The sequence below is a fragment of the Nomascus leucogenys genome, chromosome 9 (assembly GCF_006542625.1).
Source record: "Nomascus leucogenys isolate Asia chromosome 9, Asia_NLE_v1, whole genome shotgun sequence".
Taxonomy (NCBI): Eukaryota; Metazoa; Chordata; class Mammalia; order Primates; family Hylobatidae; genus Nomascus; species Nomascus leucogenys.
The window spans coordinates 77,631,755-77,654,763 of record NC_044389.1 but is presented as its reverse complement, the minus strand read 5'-3'; the positions used below and the strand labels follow the sequence as shown (position 1 = coordinate 77,654,763).

General features: G+C 37.1%; 1 protein-coding gene across 5 annotated transcripts in view; it reads right to left on the bottom strand.

Moving 5' to 3' along the window:
• BMPR1B (bone morphogenetic protein receptor type 1B) overlaps positions 1–23,009 on the bottom strand; it is a 398,101-nt gene that overhangs the window by 18,913 nt on the left and 356,179 nt on the right. For all 5 annotated transcript variants that reach the window (XM_030819142.1, XM_030819143.1, XM_003257521.3 and 2 more), the window contains 4 exons: positions 15,235–15,331; positions 14,012–14,150; positions 9,061–9,253; positions 7,608–7,905 (listed from right to left, as the gene is read on the bottom strand). In XM_030819142.1, coding sequence (XP_030675002.1) covers positions 7,608–7,905; positions 9,061–9,253; positions 14,012–14,150; positions 15,235–15,331 — 727 coding nt within the window. The remainder of the gene's footprint in view (positions 1–7,607; positions 7,906–9,060; positions 9,254–14,011; positions 14,151–15,234; positions 15,332–23,009) is intronic.

Below are 23,009 nucleotides of genomic sequence, written 5' to 3'. Positions count from 1 at the left end.
CAAACAGAAAGGACATCCACACCAAAACCCCATCAGTACGTCACCATCGTCAAAGACTAAAGGCAGATAAAACCACAAAGATGGGGAAAAACCAGAGCAGAAAAGCTGAAAATTCTAAAAATCAGAGCGCCTCTTCTCCTCCAAAGGAATGCAGCTCCTCACCAGCAATGGAACAAAGGTGGGTGGAGAATGACTTTGACGAGTTGAGAGAAGAAGGCTTCAGACAATCGGCATTAACAAACTTCTCCGAGCTAAAGGAGGATGGCCAAACTCACTGCAAAGAAGCTGAAAACCGTGAAAAAAGATTAGACGAATGGCTAACTAGAATAAACAGCATAGAGAAGACCTTAAATGACTTGATGGAGCTGAAAACCATGGCACGAGAACTACGTGATGCATGCACAAGCTTCAGCAGCCAATTCGATCAAGTGGAAGAAAGGGTATCAGTGATGGAAGATCAAATGAATGAAATGAAGTGAGAAGAGAAGTGTAGAGAAAAAAGAATAAAAAGTAATGAACAAACCCTCCAAGAAATATGGGACTATGTGAAAAGACCAAATCTACGTCTGATTGGTGTACCTGAAAGTGATGGGGAGAATGGAACCAAGTTGGAAAACACTCTGCAGGATATTATCCAGGAGAACTTTCCCAACCTAGCAAGGCAAGCCAACATTCAAATTCAGGAAATACAGAGAACAACACAAAGATACTCCTCAAGAAGAGCAACTCCAAGACATAGAAATGTGAAATTCACCAAAGTCGAAATGAAGGAAAAAATGTTAAGGGCAGCCAGAGAGAAAGGTCGGGTTACCCACAAAGGGAAGCCCATCATACTAACAGTGGATCTCTCGGCAGAAACTCCACAAGCCAGAAGAGAGTGGGGGCCAATATTCAACATTCTTAAAGAAAACAATTTTCAACCCAGAATTTCATATCCAGCCAAACTAAGCTTCATAAGTGAAGGAGAAATAAAATACTTTACAAACAAGCAAACGCTGAGAGATTTTGTCACCATCAGGCCTGCCTTACAAGAGCTCCTGAAGGAAGCACTAAACATGGAAAGGAACAACCAGTACCAGCCACTGCAAAATCAGGCCAAATTCTAAAGACCATCGATGCCAGGAAGAAACTGCATCAACTAATGAGCAAAATATCCAGCTAACATCATAATGACAGGATCAAATTCACACATAACAGTATTAACCTTAAAGGTAAATGGGCTAAATGCTCCAATTAAAAGACACAGACTGGCAAATTGGATAAAGAGTCAAGACCCATCAGTGTGCTGTATTCAGGAGACCCGTCTCATATGCAGAGACACACATGGGCTCAAAATAAAGGGATGGAGGAAGATCTACCAAGCAAATGGAAAACAGAAAAAAGCAGGGGTTGCAATCCTAGTCTCTGATAAAACAGACTTTAAACCAACAAAGATCAAAAGAGACAAAGAAGGCCATTACATAATGGTAAAGGGATCAATTCAACAAGAAGAGCTAACTATTCTAAATATATATGCACCCAATACAGGAGCACCCAGATTCATAAAGCAAGTCCTTAGAGACCTACAAAGAGACTTAGACTCCCACACAATAACGGGAGACTTTAACACCCCACTGTCAACATTAGACAGATCAATGAGACAGAAAGTTAAGAAGGATACCCAGGAATTGAACTCAGCTCCGCACATAGTGGACCTAATAGACATCTACAGAACTCTCCACCCCAAATCAACAGAATAGACATTCTTCTCAGCACCACACAGCACTTATTCTAAAATTGACCACATAGTTGGAAGTAAAGCTCAGCAAATGTAAATGAACAGAAATTATAACAAACTGTCTCTCAGACCGCAGTGCAATCAAACTAGAACTCAGGATTAAGAAACTCACTCAAAACCACTCAACTACATGGAAACTGAACAACCTGCTCCTGAATGACTACTGGGTACATAACGAAATGAAGGCAGAGATAAAGATGTTCTTTGAAACCAATGAGAACAAAGACACAAACATACCAGAATCTCTGGGATACATTTAAAGCAGTGTGTAGAAGGAAATTTATAGCACTAAATGCCCACAAGAGAAAGCAGGAAAGATCTAAAATTGATACCCTAACATCACAATTAAAAGAACTAGAAAAGCAAGGGCAAACATATTCAAAAGCTAGCAGAAGGCAAGAAATAACTAAGATCAGAGCAGAACTGAAGGAGAGACACAAAAAACCTTTCAAAAAAATCAATGAATCCAGGAGCTGTTTTGAAAAGATCAACAAAATTGACAGACCCCTAGAAAGACTAATAAATAAGAAAAGAGAGAAGAATCAAACAGACGCAATAAAAAATGATAAAGGGGATATCACCACCAATCCCACAGAAATACAAACTACCATCAGAGAATACTACAAACACCCCTACGCAAATAAACTAGAAAATAGAAGAAATGGGTAAATTTCTCGACACATACACCCTCCCAAGACTAAACCAGGAAGAAGCTGAATCCCTGAATTGACTAATAACAGGCTCTAAAATTGAGTCAATAATTAATAGCCTACCAACGAAAAAAAGTCCAGGACCAGACGGATTCACAGTTGAATTCTACCAAAGGTACAAAGAGGAGCTGGTACCATTCCTTCTGAAACTATTCCAATCAATAGAAAAAGAGGGAATCCTCCCTAACTCATTTTATGAGGCCAGCATCATCCTGATACCAAATCCTGGCAAAGACACAACAAAAAAAGAGAATTTTAGACCAATATCCCTGATGAACATCGATGCAAAAATCCTCAATAAAATACTGGCAAACCCAATCCAGCAGCACATCAAAAAGCTTATCCACCATGATCAAGTGGGCTTCATCCCTGGGATGCAAGGCTGGTTCAACATACATAAATCAATAAACATAATCAATAAACGTAGTCCATCTGGTCCTGGACTTTTTTTGGTTGGTAGGCTATTAATTATTGCCTACCAAAGACAAAAACCACATGATCATCTCAATAGATGCAGAAAAGGCCTTCAACAAAATTTAACAGCCCTTCATGCTAAAAACTCTCAATAAACTAGGTATTGATGGGACACATCTCAAAATAATAAGAGCTATTTATGACAAACCCACAGCCAATATCACACTGAATGGGCAAAAACTGGAAGCACTCCCTTTGAAAACTGGCACAAGACAGGGATGCCCTCTCTCAGCACTCCTATTCTACATAGTGTTGGAAGTTCTGACCAAAGCAATCCAGCAGGAGAAAGAAATAAAGGGTATTCAGTTAGGAAAAGAGGAAGTCAAATTGTTCCTGTTTGCAGATGACATGATTGTATATTCAGAAAACCCCACTGTCTCAGCCCAAAATCTCCTTAAGCTGATAAGCAACTTTGGCAAAGTCTCAGGATACAAAATCAATGTGCAAAAATCACAAGCATTCCTATACACCAATAACAAACAGAGAGCCAAATTATGAGTGAATTCCCATTCACAATTGCTTCAAAGAGAATAAAATACCTAGGAATCCAATTTACAAGGGATGTGAAGGACCTCTTCAAGGAAAACTACAAACCACTGCTCAACGAAATAAAAGAGGACACAAACAAATGGAAGAACATTCCATGCTCATGGATAGGAAGAACCAATATCATGAAAATGGCCATACTGCCCAAGGTAATTTATAGATTCAATGCCATCCCCATCAAGTTACCAATGACTTTCTTCACAGAATTGGAAAAAACTACTTTAAAGTTCATATGAAACCAAAAAAGAGCCTGAATGGCCAAGTCAATCCTAAGCCAAAAGAACAAAGCTGGAGGCATCACACTACCTGACTTCAAACTATACTACAAGGCTACAGTAACCAAAACAGCATGGTACCAGTACCAAAACAGAGATATAGACCAATGGAAGAGAACAGAGCCCTCAGAAATAATACCACACATCTACAACTATCTGATCTTTGACAAACCTGACAAAAACAAGAAATGGGGAAAGGATTCCCTGTTTAATAAATGGGGCTGGGAAAACTGGCTAGCCATATGTAGAAAGCTGAAACTGGATCCCTTCCTTACACCTTATACAAAAATCAATTCAAGATGGATTAAAGATTTAAATATGAGACCTAAAACCAAAGAAACCACAGAAGAAAACCTAGGCAATACCATTCAGGATGTAGGCATGGGCAAGGACTTCATGTCTAAAACACCAAAAGCAATGGCAACCAAAGCCAAAATTGACAAATGGGATCTAATTAAACTAAAGAGCTTCTGCACAGCAAAAGAAACTACCATCAGAGTAAACAGGCAACCTACAGGATGGAAGAAAATTTTTACAATCTACCCACATGACAAAGGGCTAATACCCAGAATCTACAAAGAACTCAAACAAATTTACAAGAAAAAAACAAACAATCCCATCAAAAAGTGGGTGAAGGATATGAACAGACACTTCTCAAAAGAAGACATTTATGCAGCCAACAGATACATGAAAAAATGCTCATCATCACTGGCCATCAGAGAAATGCAAATGAAAACCACATTGATATGCCATCTCACACCAGTCAGAATGGTGATCATTAAAAAGTCAGGAAACAACAGGTGCTGGAGAGGATGTGCAGAAATAGGAACACTTTTACACTGTTGGTGGGGCTCTAAACTAGTTCAACCATTGTGGAAGACAGTGTGGCGATTCCTCAAGGATCTAGAACTAGAAATACCATTTGACCCAGCCATCCCATTACTGAGTATATACCCAAAGGATTATAAATCATGCTGCTATAAAGACACATGCACACGTATGTTTACTGTGGCACTGTTCACAATAGCAAAGATTTGGAACCAACCCAAATGTCCATCAATGATAGATTAAGAAAATGTGGCACATATACACCATGGAATACTACACAGCCACAAAAAAGGATGAGTTCATGTCCTTTGTAGGGACACAGATGAAGCTGGAAACCACCATTCTGAGCAAAACACAAGGACAGAAAACCAAACACCGCATGTTCTCACTCATAGGTGGGAATTGAACAATGAGAACACTTGGACACAGGGTGGGGAACATCACACACTGGGGCCTGTTGTGGGGTGGCGGGAGCGGGGAGGGATAGCATTAGGAGATATACCTAATGTAAATGACAAGTTAATGGGTGCATCACATCAACATGGCACACGTATACATATGTAACAAACCTGCACGTTGTGCACATGTACCCTAGAACTTAAAGTATAATGAAAAAAAAAAACAGCAGGTGGGCCAGGCATGGTGGCTCATGCCTATAATCCCAGCGTTTTGGGAGGCTGATGCAGGAAGATCACTTGAGTCTAGGAGTTTGAGGCCAGCCTGGCAACATAGTGAGATCCCATCTATTAAAAAAAAAAAAAAAGCAATTAGCCAGGCATGGTGGCACATGCCTGAAGTTCCAATTACTCGGGAGGCTGAGGTGGAGGACTGCTTGGGCCTGGAAGGTCAAGGCTGCAGTGAGTTGTGATGGTGCCACTGCACTCCAGTCTGGGTGACAGAGCCAGTCTTTGTCTAAAAAATAAAAATTAAAAAAGAAGGTGTCTCAAAGGAAGAAACTGTGAAGATCAGTAGTTGTGATCTAGATAGAGAAGGGGATATGGGTGTTCAGGTAATGATAAAAGCATGTTATAAACACCTGATGGTATGAGAAGTGTGAAGTCTTCAGAATAAATCTTGCCAAAGGTAAGGAGTGTGGTGGAAATAGGGCAGAAGAATAGCCCAGGGTCAGAAAAGAAAGAGTCCACTGCACCAAGGGACTCCAACTACATTTTAATACGAAGCCACAGGAAACTATGAAATTATTTTGATGCCCAAAATTAGGCTTCAAGAAAATAAATCCAGTGGCATCATGTACAAAAGACTGGAAATAGGAGAGACAAAGGGAAAGTAACTCAAAATGCTTCACCCCAGAATCTAGAAAAATGGTATAGAAGGCCCACACTGGCCCAGTACAAATGGGAATATTGTGGAGAGAAAATTCATTCACTTGAGCAAACCAAAAGTTAGGGAACGAAAGATGATGTCAGATACCTAATATTAAGAATGGATCAGCCAAAACTGGGAACTAGGAAGGAAATGCAGATACAGCAGGAAATCTAGCAGTGGGAAAATACATAAGAGGTAAAAAGAGAGCAGAGTCAGTGGAGACAAAGAAAGGAGAAGTTGCAGCACAGAGATACACCAAGAAAACAGGAGAAAGAAAGGTTTGGACATGGTGGATAGGGTGATGGCAATAAAGAAGGCCTCTGGTGACCAAGCCCAGTGGTGTGTCTGAATACAGCAGTGTCCAAAGAGAATGGAACACAAGCCAAATTACAAGACTATTAACAAATTGCTGGGTTTTGGAAGCAGATGATCTTTTGGAACTCTTGGGAGAAATTTAACAGGGGGGAGAAGGAGAGAGAGGCTGGTAATTTAAGAAGCATTGTGGGATTTTTTTTTTTTATAGGAAGACTTGAAAAGAGTTGTAGGTCAGAGGAAAAAAAATCAGAAGGGAGAAAGGATTTAATAATCTTTATTGGCAGGAGGTTCATATTTCTAACTTAAATCTATAGCTCAAATCATTTCCTCTTGCTTTGTTTTTAAAGATCAAGAACTTCAATTTCCCATCCTTTACATGGTGAAGACCTTCATATATTTGGGGTATGTTATTAAATCACACCTCAGCCTTTAGTTCTGGCTGAAAATACCCATCAATTAGTCTTTTTTTGTGAATTTTACTTTCCAAACTTTTAATAATCTCCATGGCTTTTTCTTTGTGCTCTTTGCCATGTATTACAGAGTCTTACTTAGAAAAATCCACAAGATGATCCAATAATTTATTAATGGCTAAGCCTAAACTGAGTTCTTTAAAAGGTAGTTATGCGATGACTTCTCTACACGAGTGGTTTGCAAGCTCATTTTGTTTGTTTTCTTTTCCAAACAGAGAAACCATTTATTCGAATTAAATCATCTGTGAGACGGAAGGAGCCTCTCTGATTAAAGTGAGAGTAAGCAAAATAGAGTCCCAACTATTATCTCCCCTCCCTACGGTGCAGAAGCTACTGATGTAACCCAAGCAGCCCTAGGGGTCTGAAAACCACTGTTTTACAACATGCTCTGGTTCATGTGCACAGATGTTAAATTCACTGTTTCAGGTACAGGATAACAGTACTGAGTAACAGCTGGGTTTTGTTTATTAGTTTCTAACATTTCTCATAAAACACCTATGCAAGTTATCTTTCCTATACCGTATAAAAATTGTCTTTATCCATATATAATCTGTAAATTTTCCCCAAAACTTTTTCCTACTTGCAAATGTTATGCAGAATTCTCACTACATATTCCCAGGAATTAGCTACTTCTTTTCTATATAACTTAATGACAGCTGCAAACCTAATGTGAACAGTCTCTAAGCAATGTCTATGATGAGCACAGAAACAATAGAACAGACCCAAATATGCTGTGTTGCTCATAAAATGTTTGGTGGTTCTTCCCGTCAAATGTCAAAATTAATGATATTCCTCTTCTACTAAATATCCTAGAAGCACTGCGCTACAAAATAAAAAGTAACAGAAAAGAGTCATAAAACATGTATTTGTTCACTTTGATACTAACCTAATAAATTTAACAGCCAGGCCCAGGTCAGCAATACAGCAAGTTCCATTTTTCTTCACCAGAATGTTTTTACTTTTCAGATCTCGATGGGCAATTGCTGGTTTGCCTTGAGTACTAAAGATTTCTGTGTGTAAATGACATAAGCCACTGACAGAAGAGTAGGCTAACTTCAGCATTGATTTAGTGTCTAGGGTGGTGGACTTCAGATAATCATAAAGAGAACCATTTTCATGATAGTCTGTGATTAGGTACAACTGGGTCCAGGACCCTGTCCCTTTGATATCTGCAGCAATGAAACCTAAAAGGAAAAAAGATGAAAAGGTTTAGTGTTTTCTGAATAGTATCAGGAATAATTCATATTCTCAAACATCATTCTTTGTCATAGGTAATTTTTGTTTGGCATTTCATTCAATTTCCTGACTATGCCTATGATGGTATTAAATGACTAATACCAATAAGAAGCAACCAAAATTGTATGAGTAAGGCCGGACACAGTGGCTCACACCCATAATCTAAGCACACTGGGAGGCCATGGCGGGTGGATCACTTGAGGTCAGGAGTTCAAGAACACTCTGGCCAACATGGTGAAACCACATCTCTACTAAAAATATAAAAATTAGCTGGGCATGGTGGCATGTGCCTGTGATCCCAGTTACTCGGGGGACTAAGCAGGAGAATTGCTTTAACCTGGGAAGCAGAGATTATAGTGAGCAGAGATCAGACCATTGCACTCCAGCCTGGGTGATAGAGCGAGACTTTATCTCAAAAAAAAAAAAAAAAAAAGAAAAGAAAAGAAAAAGAAAAAAAAACTGTAGGAGTAGAGAAAGATTAAGAGTTTACGTCTGAAAATATGGTGCCTTCCTAATCAGTAGTTGATGTTTAAACTACTTTATGGTATTACAAACTACTATGGTATATAAACTACTTTATGGTATTATAGTTATACATAAGACATTGCAAAACAGGGTCTTGAATTCTTGAATTAAGGAATATACCCTACTGATTAGCTTACTCTGTTTCTACTTGAACAATCCAGACAGATCATTTCTAACTTGCGAAAACAAAATCAATTCTCAATATAAACTATTGATATAAATAAACCCTGCAGATAAGATTCCTACAACTTTTCTCAACATTTAAACAAAAATATGTTCCTTCAAATTCCTAAGAAACCCTAAGAAATTCTGGTATTATACTTGCATTTCCTGTTTCTGAAGAAAAAATATTTGAGAGTATTCCATTTCCAGCCTACCACTTACTCACAGAAGTGCCTTAGTCATTCCTCCTGTGAGGTCTCCCATTAGAAACTTATGATGTTTTGGGCCCATGCCAAGAGGAAAACTTCAATGCATTTCACAACGGGTCTAGACAGATGAGTTAACATGCAGATGTTAACAGAAAGACAGAGGAAAGCTAGGAAACCCTGAACATAGCTATGCAGACTTTTACTCACCCAAAATGTTTTCATGCCTCATCAACACTGTCTGATATATTTCTGTCTCTCTGAACCAGCTGGCTTCCTCTGTGGTGAAGAACACTTTCACAGCTACCTTTTCGCCACGCCACTTTCCCATCCAAACTTCCCCATAGCGACCTTTTCCAATCTGTTTCACCATCTGAATCTGCTTAGCTATAGTCCTTTGGACCTGTGAAATCCCAAAACACAGTTAGTGTATTCACAGCACTACAGATTTGTTTAATCTTTTTTTCTGCAGAGAAGAAACGATTACTGCATGTAAAATATATTTAGCTAGTATTTTTCTCTATATAGACAACTTATTTGTATTTATTTATTAATTTATGCTATATCTTTTAAACATATTTGAGATTGAGTGTGGATTCTGAATGTTCAAAATACTGCTTCCAAATTATGAAATATTTTATTCTACTATTATTATTTTCTCAGAGAAAAAATCTGAGTGGGTTCATAGTAATTGGCAGAGTAGAACACTTGCACTTCCCCGTTATAATGGACTACTACATACTCTGAAGAGACTCATCACCATACACCTAATCATGTATAAATATGACAAAACAAAATTGTAATGCATTGCTAGGCACATACAGAAATAAAGGAAATCTACATGCAGGGAGGAAGAAGAAAGGGAGGGAAGGAGGGAGGAGGGAGGGAAGGAAGGAGTTGAGACCAGAGCAGGGAACGATAAACCAAGTTGCCGTCTGGGCAAAGAATAATACCAGAACTGGAATCCAGAGTTTAAACTCTGACTCCTTTAAAACCAGAGGAACTGAACCTAGGGCTTCAGCATTAAGCAGAGAGCATCGAATGGTACTAACTTTGCTATAGGTTGGTAGCATGCCAAGGCTCCTCAATACAAATGCTCACTTGAGGAAACCATTTGCAGAACACTTTTCATGCCGTGACTATGGTGGGATAACAGTACTTTGAAGGAACTCTTGCCACCATACAACTTGATCATGGGTATCACATAAGAAATAAACTGTAATGCACTCCTGGGCTCACGGGGAAACAAAGGAAATATCCAAGAATGGGGAGGAAAAAGGAGGACAAAAAAAATGGAGGGAGAGAAGAAAGGGAGAGAATGAGAGAAGATTATAGAGAATGAATTCTTTAGAACAAAAACAAACAGTCACTATAAATGAGAGTCAGCAGAAAAAACCCAAATAGATTTAACCTCTTCAGATTACATACTGGAATTTTGAGATATAGACTGCCAAGTAACTCGAAATGAAATGAAGATGGAATAAAAAATAAGCAAGAAAAGACTACTGGAAATAACATTTTTGTAATGAGACAGTTAATTGTCACAATAAAAAATGCAAAACAGGTAGACAAAACAGCATATTAGAGAGAAAAGTTAATGAGAGAAAGTAACCAGTTGGAGATAATATTATTTACCAAGCTCTAAGAGAGCTCTGAACAATAGTAAAAGAGTGGAGTAGAGACAAAGAGAATGAAAATATGAGTTAAGTGGCATTAAATTTAAATATCTCTTTATATATGATCTTCATCCCATCTGTACTTACAGTAAAATATTTGAAGAACTCTGATATCAATGGTTCCAAGACTGAAAGGGCTAAGCATCTGTTACAATTTATATAATTTAGAGGACATAAAGAATCTAGCATATAACTCTTGTAACACCTGATCAGCAAACTGGAATGTATTCTTTGTAGAGATATACTTTACATCAATTAAAAACTTAAAGTTTTTCTTTTTGTACTTTTAAGAGCCATGCAATCACATGGGCCACTCCAGATAATCCAGAATGATCTCATCTTATCGTCAGCAACCTTTGCTCACCTTTGTCATAGAACATAAAATTCTAGGGATTAGGTCTGGGCACGGTGGCTCATGCCTGTAATCCCAGCACTTTGGGAGGCTGTGGAGGGAGGATCCCTTGAGTCCAGGAGTTCAAGACCAGCCTGGGCAACATGGCAAAAACTCATCTCTACAAGTAATATGAAAATTAGCCAGGTGTGGTAGCACACACCTGTAGTGACAAGCTACTTGGGAGGCCGAGGTGGGAGGATCGCTTGAGCCTGGGAGGTCAAGGCTGTAATGAGCCAAGATCGCACCACAACACTCCAGCCTAAGTGACAGAGCAAGACCTTGTCTAAAAAAAAAAAAAAAAAAAATCCTGGGGATTAGGGCATGAACATTTTGGGGGGACATTATATATTAAATATTATTTATAATGAAGATTATAAATTTCATAATTTATGAAAAAAGAACTGCTGATGTACCATGAAGCCACTGAAGCTTGATGGAAATAAGCAAGCAAGTGTATGTGTAATGCAGCCGTCCTCCCTTTAGGAGCCCCACGCACCATGAGACATCATGTTGAGTCCACTGTACTCCATTCCCAAACAAGGAAACAGGAGCAACATGGGCACCAGTTGGGAGCCAAATTCATACACAGGGAAATCACTCATTCGAGAGGAAACTTCCCACATTTATTAAAGAAAAATATTTAATTTACAGATCTTACAAAGCATTGCTCATGTAAGTCTATGGAGAATTTCCTAACATAAGCAGTTTTGCATCTGCTTTTTTTCTAATGATAATACATCTTATAATTTAATTATAAGTTTTGACAGAATTGACGATACTCAATAGAATAGGAACAACTTATCGCAAAGATAGAAAGTAAGCTATTATAACATGTAAGGACCTAAAAATATAACTTCAAAATTTTTTAACTGATTTATTTTAGTTTTTATTTGATTTAGCAAATGTTTCTGGTCCTTCTATACCTAAACTTTAATTCTATATTACATCCTTAGATACCACCTTTTTAGATTGATTGTATAAATAAAATGCCTATAAGATACAATGACTATAACTGTACTTTCAAACAGATCACTATATTTCATGTACTCTGAGAACAACTGAATGTATAAGGAGTTATAAAGAATTATCACTATTCCAGGACTGTGAGAAGACACACAGAACACACACACACACACACACACACACAGACACACACAGTCTTAATTCTTAATTCTTACAACAGCCCTATGATATTATTTCCTTTTAAAGAAGGAAAAAATTGACATTTTATGAAAAAGAAAAGATGCAAAATTAAAGGGCACGTATAAAATCATTTGGTAAACACAAGGTCCAAGTATGTGGTTATATATAAGGCACTAATTTGCCCATTATGTTATTAAAATTAATAACAAATCAATGTTAAGATGAGGTATTCACTCACATACCAATATATGGAGAGAGAACTGTATACCTCTGCATTGTTTATATTAATAACCAAATCTTAAAACCAAAAAATAAATCTGTAATAGAGACTTTTTCTTTATTGGACTGAGTTTTATAGAACCCTCCTTCCCATCCTACCCCCATCAAATGCACTTCCTTGTTTTATTTAACCAACATTTAGTTCACATCTCACTAATGTTAAGAGCACAGATCATGTGGGTTTGAATCCTGGCTTCTCCACGTACTAGCTAGTTGACCTATCTGGGCCTGTATCCCCTGATGTGTAATACAGGGTTATACCAATATTTCTGGTACTACCTTATAGGGTTGCTATGAGGACTAAATGAGAATTTGATTTAGTTTTAAAGGCCAATGTCTGGCCAGGACGGGAACCCAGACAATTTGGCTTGAGAATATATGCTCTTAATCATTTTATGATGTGAGCCAAATATTATTTTTTGGTATCTAGATTATAGAAACAAGATAGTATTTTTATAGCTATTAAAAGTAGGAGCTGAAAGCTTTTTAAAAACAAATTGCTGAACAGCGCCTTTAATAAATCAGCCAGCCACTATACTGGGGATAAAAAGTGAACAAAATATAACCTCTACCCCAAAGAGGACAGACTCCACCAAAAGACACAAGAACATTACCACTAATTATAACATTATTTTAAATGGCCATTATTAGTGCTAAAAATAAAATGTTATCACAGAAGATAAATAGACTGGCTTAGCCTGGGGTAACTGAGAAGTTGTAACAGAGGTAAAACATGAGGTAGACCTTGAGCCATGAGTTGGAGTGATGTCCAGTAAAGAGATTACACTTGCAATGACATGATATATGTTGTATTTGAGAAACAATTACTCAAAGGTGATGCTAGAGCCCAGGCAGCATCCTGGGAAGAGGTGGGAGGAGACATCAGGAAGGCAGGTTGAGTTTATGTGCCATACATACCAAGCTGGGAAAGAAGACCTGCAAGCAATATTGGGTGTTAGGATATTTTATCCAGGACATAACAGTGCAAGATCAATGGTTTTGGAGAGAGAACTCCACAGTAATGGGAAAGATGAGTTTGAAGACAAGAAACACTGGAAGAACTCAGTTTCAATTCCAACGGCATCTAATTCATTAATACCAAAAGGGATTTTACTATTTGTACATCTCTTATAGAAAAAAAATAAGTGTAATACTCTTGATTTTCAAATTGTATTTGCTCATATATTCTCTTCAAGGTTGGCAGTGCTGACCACCAGAAAATGAAGCTTCTCCTGAATGGAAAAGCCAGAACTTTACCCTGAAACATAAACCCCACAGCTGAAAAGCAACCCTCTTTCTTTGTAGAAATACTGAGAAGCCAGTTGGTTGTAATACTTTAGCCTTCAAAAGCCAGGCCAAAGTGCGGTAATGCTATCCTTATGGAAAACACAGGGAAGATGGTCCCATGTTTAATGTCTTCTAATCTGCTCTTTATCAGAATGTCTGAGGGTCTGGATTGTAACCATACACCTACATTAAAAAACAATCACCTTACTCTCAATATGTCAAAATGTTATCAGGAAGCCCTGCAGCTGAGATCGGATGTCCAACAGACTGCATAGAGCTTTCTCCTTGTCCAGTGCCCTATTTCAGTAAGTGAAACCCCATATTTATTGACAGTTCTTTCAGAAAACATTTCCTTTAAATTCAAGATATGTTCTTCTCATACCAGCAGAGGGAGGCCTGACCCACTTCCTGAGCTCTGAGACTGCTCAATTAAGTCTCTCAGGGATTCTCCAGGAGGAATGTAAGTTTCATCCTGTTCTAACCCAATGCTGTATCGAGGTCTGGTTTCTTGTCTTTTATACCTAAAGATGGATAGATGAAGATAATTTTAGATAATGAAATGCAACGATGGAGTAAAATATTGCAACTAAAATGGTAATCACAGCAGTTTTATTTTAGCACCTAAATATAATACATTAAATGCTTCATATTTTTTACTCTTAGTTATGGTTTCCCAAGTCAAACTCATTACTGTTTGGCCAACCTATTTTTTAAAATAAACTAAATAAACTACGTATTTTTACTCAGACTCAAGCATCTACAATTTTTCTTCTTTTATTTATTTCAAATTACATATATCCAAGCAGACTACATTCTATTAGTGTTTCTAAATAGCTCCAATATTATTCCTTAAAATCTTTTCTAAGGTCCCTAATTAATTAAAGATGTAAATTTTGGGTGTACAAAAATCATTATAGCTAACTCTCTTATATAAGGTCATATCTAAAGAAATAATATAAATTTAATCTTTAAAAACTTTTTGTCAATAATTAAGTTTTCAATTAGAAATGAATTTATTTGAATCAATTAATCAGACCATTTGCAGAGTATATCAAAAGAGTAATAAATTAATCAAAAGGCAAATGACATAAATATCAAGGTCCTTAATATTTCACAATCTAGAAAATAAGTTCATAGGCCATTAAAAATAATTAGGAATTACCGAATTTAACTTTCATATAGTAAAGGACCTTATTTTAATGATTAATCTATAAATTATGTTTAAAATCCTTTAATAATCAGAAATGTTATAGCTTAGAAAATAAGGAATTTGAGCAACTCTTAAGTTCAACATGGCCATTTCTCTGCTTGGAATCAAACCTAAGTAACAACCAGTCTCTGAATTCTCTAACTACCCTAGTTTCCCTAGGGATGAAATATTTATCTGGGTAGTTTTGAAGTCTGAAGCAGAAATGAGATAGGTATCTATTTGTAACTTCATTAGGACAAATATTTATCAACAGTAACAGATATTTTCAGTTAAATATAAGATCTAATTAGGATAAATAAAGCTGTGGTGAGAAACACTAACAGGCAAAAGCAGAATATTAGTAAAAAGAAGATACTATAAATTAAAAATTTTGCATCTACATGTTAGAAACTTACCGGAAGTAACAAAATAAAATGATAAGGACCAAGAGCAAACTACAGACAGTCACAGATATAAGTAAAGCCTTGTGGTGTATAGGTCCATCAACAAAGTCTGAAATTAAAAAGAAAAAGAGCCATAATCTAGAGAATATTTTTACTTAAAAATAAGAAAGCAACTCTTTCCTAAAAGTACTTGCTAAGTATCACGCACAAAATGTGAAAGATCCTTTTCATATACCAATTAATTTAAAAAAAAAACTCATATATACTCAAAATGAAATAAGTTTGACTAGCGTGAATCATGCTTCATCTAGGCACTTAATCAAGAGCACACATTTCTTCCTGTCTGGAAGGAACAGGCTCGACACAGGATAAAACTACAGAAAGAACATCAACAAAGGTAAGTGGGTCTGTGCACCCACAATAGAAACAGGTAGTTCATCTTTATTGCAGACGCAGCTCATGGGTTCATAGGCTCTTCTCATGTGGTCTCTGGAGTACTCTATACCATGAATTTGAATAAAAAAGCATCTATATAATTCATGGGACATAAAACATAACTCGTTGTATATAAAGTCATCTTACAGTGGATAAAAAGGAAGTGGACCCCTCAAATGTTGCCAAATAGAGAATATATGGTTGTGCGTTGTTTTAAACAAAGATGTCCTTCAAAATCCATACTTTTTCTTAAACTGAATCATATTTTAAAAGAATGTATATGTTCCAGCCAAAGAATGTATGATACTTTTCTACAACAAATTATTAAACACTACTCATTTTAAGTCTAGTTCTTAACAAATCAGATTCCTCAAATTTTATATAAATAAGAATGACTTAGCTTTATACGATGTATATTCACTGACTTTAACCCCAAAGATTTCCATTCAAAGTACTTTATTTTTAATAATCATCCCAGGTAAATTTTATACAGGTGATTTCTGGGACATATTTTGAGGAAACTGACTTAAAACCAGGTGCACTTATATAGTAATAACATTAGTACCATTCTTACTAAAGGCACCATTTACCTTTGAGAGAGTGATTACTGTTGTTTAATTTTAAAAGGTAGTATTGCAATTTATGACTTTGGATGCTATGGACAAGACGTTTTCCAACTGTACTATATACCTTTAACTATATGGCCACCGAAATATTTTGGCTGGGAACGTTCTTCCACCCAATGTAACTTTTTTTATTCAGAAGTATTGTATGTTACATGAAGAAAAACTGAAAAGGATCAACTAACCAAAATAAATAATATCACTACCTCTTCAATGCTCAGGAAAAGTTACTGCTAACAGTATCATTTCAATAAAAACGTTCATGAGCAAAATATAATATATACTGATTTATAACTAATTGTTCTAACTAATTGTTCTCATTTATAATACTGTGAACATTTACCAGAACAACAAATATTTTTTCTGCAACAGGATTTTTATATTTTTCTATTGACACATAATTATAATGTTTTAATACATACATAATGAATAGTGATCAGGTAGCATATCCATCATCTCAAACACTTATCATTTCTTTGTGTTGGGAATATTCAGTGTCCTCCTACCTATTTGAAATTATTTATTATTGCAACATGACTTTTTTTTTTTTTTTTTTGATACAGGGTCTTCCTCTGTGGCCCAGGCTGGAGTGCAGTGGAACAATCTCAGCTCACTGCAACCTCTGCCTTCTGGGTTCAAGCGATTCTGTGCCTCAGCATCCTGAGTAGTTGAGATTACAGGTGTGAGCCACCACGCCCCACTTATTTTTGTACGCTTAGCAGAGATGGCTTTTTGCCATGTTGGCCGGACTGGTCTCAAACTCCTGGCCTCAAGTGATCCTCGGCCTCCCAAAGTGCTGGGATTACAGGTGTGAACCACTGTGCCCAGCTACAACCTGACTTTTAAAGACTAAATTGTATTATACATAAAATCATCTAATTAGAAAGTCAATCTTCTGTCATACATTCAGGAGATTCTAAAGATTCTGCCATAAGGCTTCTTTGTTATAATATACACAATTCTGTAATAAACACTCTTACACATACATCTTTGCACATGCTAATGATTACTTCCTTAATAAGATTCCCAGAAGTAGGTTTGTTAGTTCAAAAGATATATATTTTAAGTCTTTTCATACATATTGTCAAATATTCTTTTTAAAAGGTAACAGTAATTTCTATTTTACCATCAATGTGAACAAAGATTTTAATTATTTTGAAATAATTTCACCCTTACAGAAAAAAACATAAGAAAAAAGAATTCCAATGTGCCCTTCACCTAGATTTCTCATTAACATTTCATTATTTTAAAAATAATTATCTTGCCTTCTCAATGCCTCTCTCTCTCTCAATATTTATGTATAATATGCATACATACATTTGCATTCAAATTTATTTGTTTACTTATTTGTGCATCTGTATTATTTTTTGGATCATTTAAAGTTGTAGACGTAATGCCACTATCCACTTATAAATACTTCAGAGTGTACTTCCTAAGAACAAGGACATTATCTTACTAAACAATAATGTACTCAAAGGATTAATGCACAGCCCCATGATGTGCTTCACACTGCATGCCTGGATCAAAACATCTAGGAAATTATCATGAACACAAAAACTGAAAATAAATCTTCCAATCCATGAGCATAAGATGTTTTTCCATTTGTGTTGTCTCTGATTTCTTTCAGCAGTGTTTCGTATTTCTCCTTGTAGAGGTCTTTTAGCTCCTTGGTTAGCTGTATTCCTATGTATTTCATATTCTTGTGGCTATTGTAAATGGGAGTGTGTTCTTGATTTGACTCTCAGCCTGGATGTTACTGGTGTATAGAAATGTTACTGACTGGCCGGACACAGTGGCTCATGCCTGTAATCCCAGCACTTTGGGAAGCCAAGGTGGGTGGATCACCTGAGATCAGGAGTTCAAGACCAGCCTGGCCAACATGGCAAAACCCCATCTCTACAAAAATACAAAAATTAGCTGGACATGATGGCACATGCCTGTAATCTCAGCTACTGAGGAGGCTGAGTCGGGAGAATTGCTTAAACCCGGGAGGTGGAGGTTGCAGTGAGCATAAATCGTGCCACTGCACTCCAGCCTGGGTGACTGAGAGAGACTCCATCTTGAAAAGGAAGTAAGGAAGGGAGGGAGGGGAGGGAGGTGAGAGGAGGGAAGGGAGGAAGGGAGGAAGGGAGGGAGGGAGGGAGAGAGAGAGAGAGAGAAAGAGAAAGAGAGACAGAGAAAGAGAGAGAAAGAAAGAGAGAGAAAGAAAGAAAGAAAGAGAGAGAGAGAGAGAGAGAGAGAGGGAGGGAGGGAGGAAAGGCAGGCTACTGACTGATTTTTTGTATATTCATTTTGTATCCTTAAACCTTGCTGAACTCGTTTATCAGTTCTAGTGGTCTTTTGATGGAGTCTTTAGGTTTTTCTGAGTATAGAATCATACCATCAGTGAAGATACTTTAACTTCTTCTTTTCATAAGGATGCCTTTTATTTCTTTCTCTGGCCTGATTGCTCTGACTAGGACTTCCAGTGCTATGTTGAATAGGAGTGATGCTGTATACATATCCAAAGGAATATGCCAAAAAGACATGCATTTGTATGTTCATTGCCACACTATTCACAATAGCAAAGACATAGAATCAACCTAGTTGCTCATCAATGGTGTGCTGGATAAACAAAATGTGGTACATATACACCATGGAATACTATGCAGTCATAAAAGAGAATAAAATGACATCCTTTGCAGCAACATGGATGGAGCTGGAGGCCATAGTCCTAAGTGAATTAATGAAGGAACAGAAAACTAAATACTGTATGTTCTCACTTATAAGTGGGAACTAAACACTGAGCACACATGGACATAAACATGGGAAGAAAAGACACTGTGGATTAACGGAGGTGAGGGGAGATGGGTTGAAAAACTGCCTATTGGGTACTACGCTCACTACCTGGGTCCAATAAACCCATGTAACAGTCTTCACATGTACCCCTTGCAAGTAAAAATAAAATCTGAAATTTAAAAAAAGAAAAACATCTTCAAAATATTTCAGAAAAACTTTGGATTATCTATTACAAACTAAAATCCACTATGAATTTCTTATTCAAACTTCATGATGGTCAGTGTTATGATTTACTCATCAGTCTAAAATATATACGTTTAATAGCTATTTATGATTTGTAATAGCAGTTGCAAAATATTAATGAAAGTAATCTGCATCTGAAAACACTAAATGAGAGGCCACTAAAGCAGTTAGTATATGAATAAATTAAGAAATGTTACCAATAATCTAGGAAAAGGGAGCTCAGGAACTTCACATATTACAGCACGTGTAAAAAGCCATTCAGGGCTCAACAGGAGCCATTCAAGGAGCCATTCAAGACAAACAGGAATTATATATAATTTGGGCATTCATTGTCTAAACATGCTGCTTAGTAAATCTTGAAAATAATCTGTAAGCTCTTAATGTTATGCAGGCTAAAATTTAACACAATAAATTGTCTTAGTAAATTTTTTCCTCCATTCCTCCCTCTCTTAGGTTATATAAAGAGTTAAAAATAAATTCAAGGTGTCACAATACCTCAACCAGTGAAAGCACAACTCACAATATTTTTATACAGATAGAGGCATCCAAACACTGTAACACACAAATATGTTAAGACTGCCACTGGAAACTTAGCTTAAACGCATTTCCAATTTTAAAGATAACAAAAGATTTTGCAAAAATTTTTGATTTTAGGAGAATGCTAGATACTCAACCAAAACTAGAACTATCCACATAATTACAATGTCAATATATTATCAGTATATGAACACATAATACTTTTCCATTCCAATGATATAATTTTACTAAAACTCCAAGCTTCACTGCCTTTTACTTTCCATGTAAATGCAAGATACAGGATACACCCTGAGCTGCAAGAACACTGTGTATTACTTATCTTATTATATTTCTGATTTATGAGAGCAATGAGACCAGAAGGATCAAGGGATTCTTTCCTTACCATCAAGCACTTTATTTAAGGCTAGCTTTACCTTCCCATTTTCCTTTTATTTGCCCCATAACCCTATCCCCGGCAGCCTCCCTGTCTTCTCTCATGAATAGGTGATCCTTATCAATAAACCTTTTCTTTCTGCTGGTCACACTGGTCATGTTTTAATCTTCCATTACCAGTGCTCAGAGCCCTAACAATGTAAACATTCAAGCCACAGCCAGAGTCTCAGAAAGTGAACAGTTTCAGATACCTATCAGGAAAAGAGCAGAGCCCACAGCTTTCAGCTCTCTCCAGGACAGCAGATTTCTACCTGCGCTGTCACTCCAACTGCTCTAGGAAGTAGAACTGAGAACTCCCAGGGGAAGTCTGGTTCACTCTGAGAGGCAAGTCAAGAATCACCAGTGGTTTCATGACAAAACTGCATTCTGTCACTACTGTCACCTCTCCGATAATTAGTTTGTAACTGCTTAAAATGCCAGGACTGTTTTTATAAGACTAGAAGATGGTTCACAATTGCAATAAGAAATAGAAGAAAAAAATCATACAGCTAGAAAGTAAAATATCTAGTACAATTTCAATAAAAACTGTACATGTGTATATGGTAGAGGCAAAAAAAAAAAAAAAGCAGCAGCTCTGTGGTACAGGCTATGTAAAAACATCGGTGCTCTCAGACTACAATCTGCAGTGACACTTACTTGAACCCAAATCAGCTGGGTCAAAAAGGTAAGACTCTGCAGAGACTTTGGAACTAGACACTACCTGAGTAGACTGCAGAGACCTTGCCTAGGCACTGGCAAAGCAGTAGAATCTGGGAAGACCTTGCCTAGGTACCACCTGAGATCCTCAGAGCACAAAGCAGTGCATTCTAATGCTACTAAACTCCACCAAAGCCAGCCACCTTACGCAATGCTCACTAGAGTCCACCAGCCACTCCTGCATCCTCATCTCCACATTGCCCTGGACCAAGAACTTGTCTTCTCATTGTTCCTACCTTTCTTTTCTAAGCCTTTTCACTCTGTCCTTTGGAGTTTTATTCTACTATTTTTCTAAATTTCTACATCCTCCTCAGATAATGCTCCCTCACCTTCACACTCCTAACTGGACTGAAATCTGGCCTCTTCTCTCTTATTTATTTAAAAAGATTTTTTTAGAGACAGTGTCTCATTCTGTCACCCAGGCTGCAGTGCAGTGGCACGACTGTAGCTCAATGTAACCTCGAACTTCCGGGCTCAAGTGATCCTCCCACCTTAGCCTCCCTAGTAGCTGCAACTACAGATGTATACCACAATGCCAAGATCATTAAAAATTGTTTTTTTTGTAGAAATGGAGCCTTGCTATGGTGCCCAGGCTGGTCTTGAACTTCTGCGCCCAAGCGATCCTCCCACTTTGGTCTTCCAAAGTGCTGAGATTACAGGTGTGAGCCACTGTGCCCAGTCCTCATCTCTCTTATGAGATTTTTCTCCAACCAGTCATGCTGTTTTGTACTCCTGTAGTTAGCAAATGGTTCTCAAATATTACAAACCAGACCTCTGCACTTACTACTGCATCTGTTTAGAGTCACTGCTACTCATAGGCTATGCAAACTCCAAGTTAATAAACCTTCTGGTGCTGCGTTTTCCTTATCTTTAAAGTTGGAAGAACAATTCTATGTACTTCACAGGGCTGCTGTGAGGCTAAAATGGATTAATTAATGTAATTTTTAGCAGAATATTTGGCTAAAGTTAGCCATTTAAATTTTAAACTTTTTATATACTTAGCCTATCCTGCCTTATCCACTTAGCACACTCCTGTTCACCCTTAAAGTCTTGTTCAAGTTTCACTTCTAGGAAGCTATTCTGACAACCTCCTCCCCCAGGTAGAGCCAGCCACTCACTCTATTATGTCCTTAATACACTTTATCATCTAACTCTACTAATGAGATATTACTGAACAAATATAGTTATTGACACGGTTCTCTCTTACATTCTAATGCATACTTCTTGGGAGGAATAATTTTCTTCATTAATTTCTGTATTCCTAATACTTAGCATATTGCCTGCCACAATTAAAAAAAATGCTGGTGAGGCTTTGATGTGAATCATTATTAATCAGTCTTGTATAGCTTTCTAGGCTAGAACAGAAACAAATGTTAAAAAATGTTATCAAAGTCACAAAATTCTAGCTGGATGTGGTGGCGTGCACCTGTTTTCCCAGCTACTGGGGAGGCTGAGGTGGGAGGACTGCCTGAGCCCAGCAGGCGGAGGTTGCAATGAACTATGATCACACCACTGCACTCCAGCCTGAGCGACAGAGCAAGACCCTGTCTCAAAAAAAAAAAAAAAAGAGAGAGAAAAAGCAAAACAAAGTCATGAAATTCCATTATATTTTGTTGGAAAGATTTTTCTCTTCTCAAGAAATAAAATCAATCATGAAAAATCACTTTAAATCACTTAGATAAGATTTAGGACTTAAAACTCTGCAACAACAACAAAAAACCGTGTGTGTGTGTGTGTGTGTGTGTGTGTGTGTGTGTGTGTGGTTGGTGAAAGCATGGAGGAAGAGAAAGGGAACATGAGACCTGTTGCAAACAAAAGGTCTCTTGGGATGCAATATTTGTCATTTTAAAAGAACAACACTTAAATGGGCAAGTTTTGAAATTAAAACTTTTAGACACCTTCCCCGTTTTATCAATATATTGATATGATTTGACTAAAAGGTGTTACTCTAGCATAAACAAAAGGAAATGCCATGATAATGTTTAATTTAGTCCTTTATATGGTCTTTACTTTTAAAATAAATATAGCCAAATGGTAGTTTTT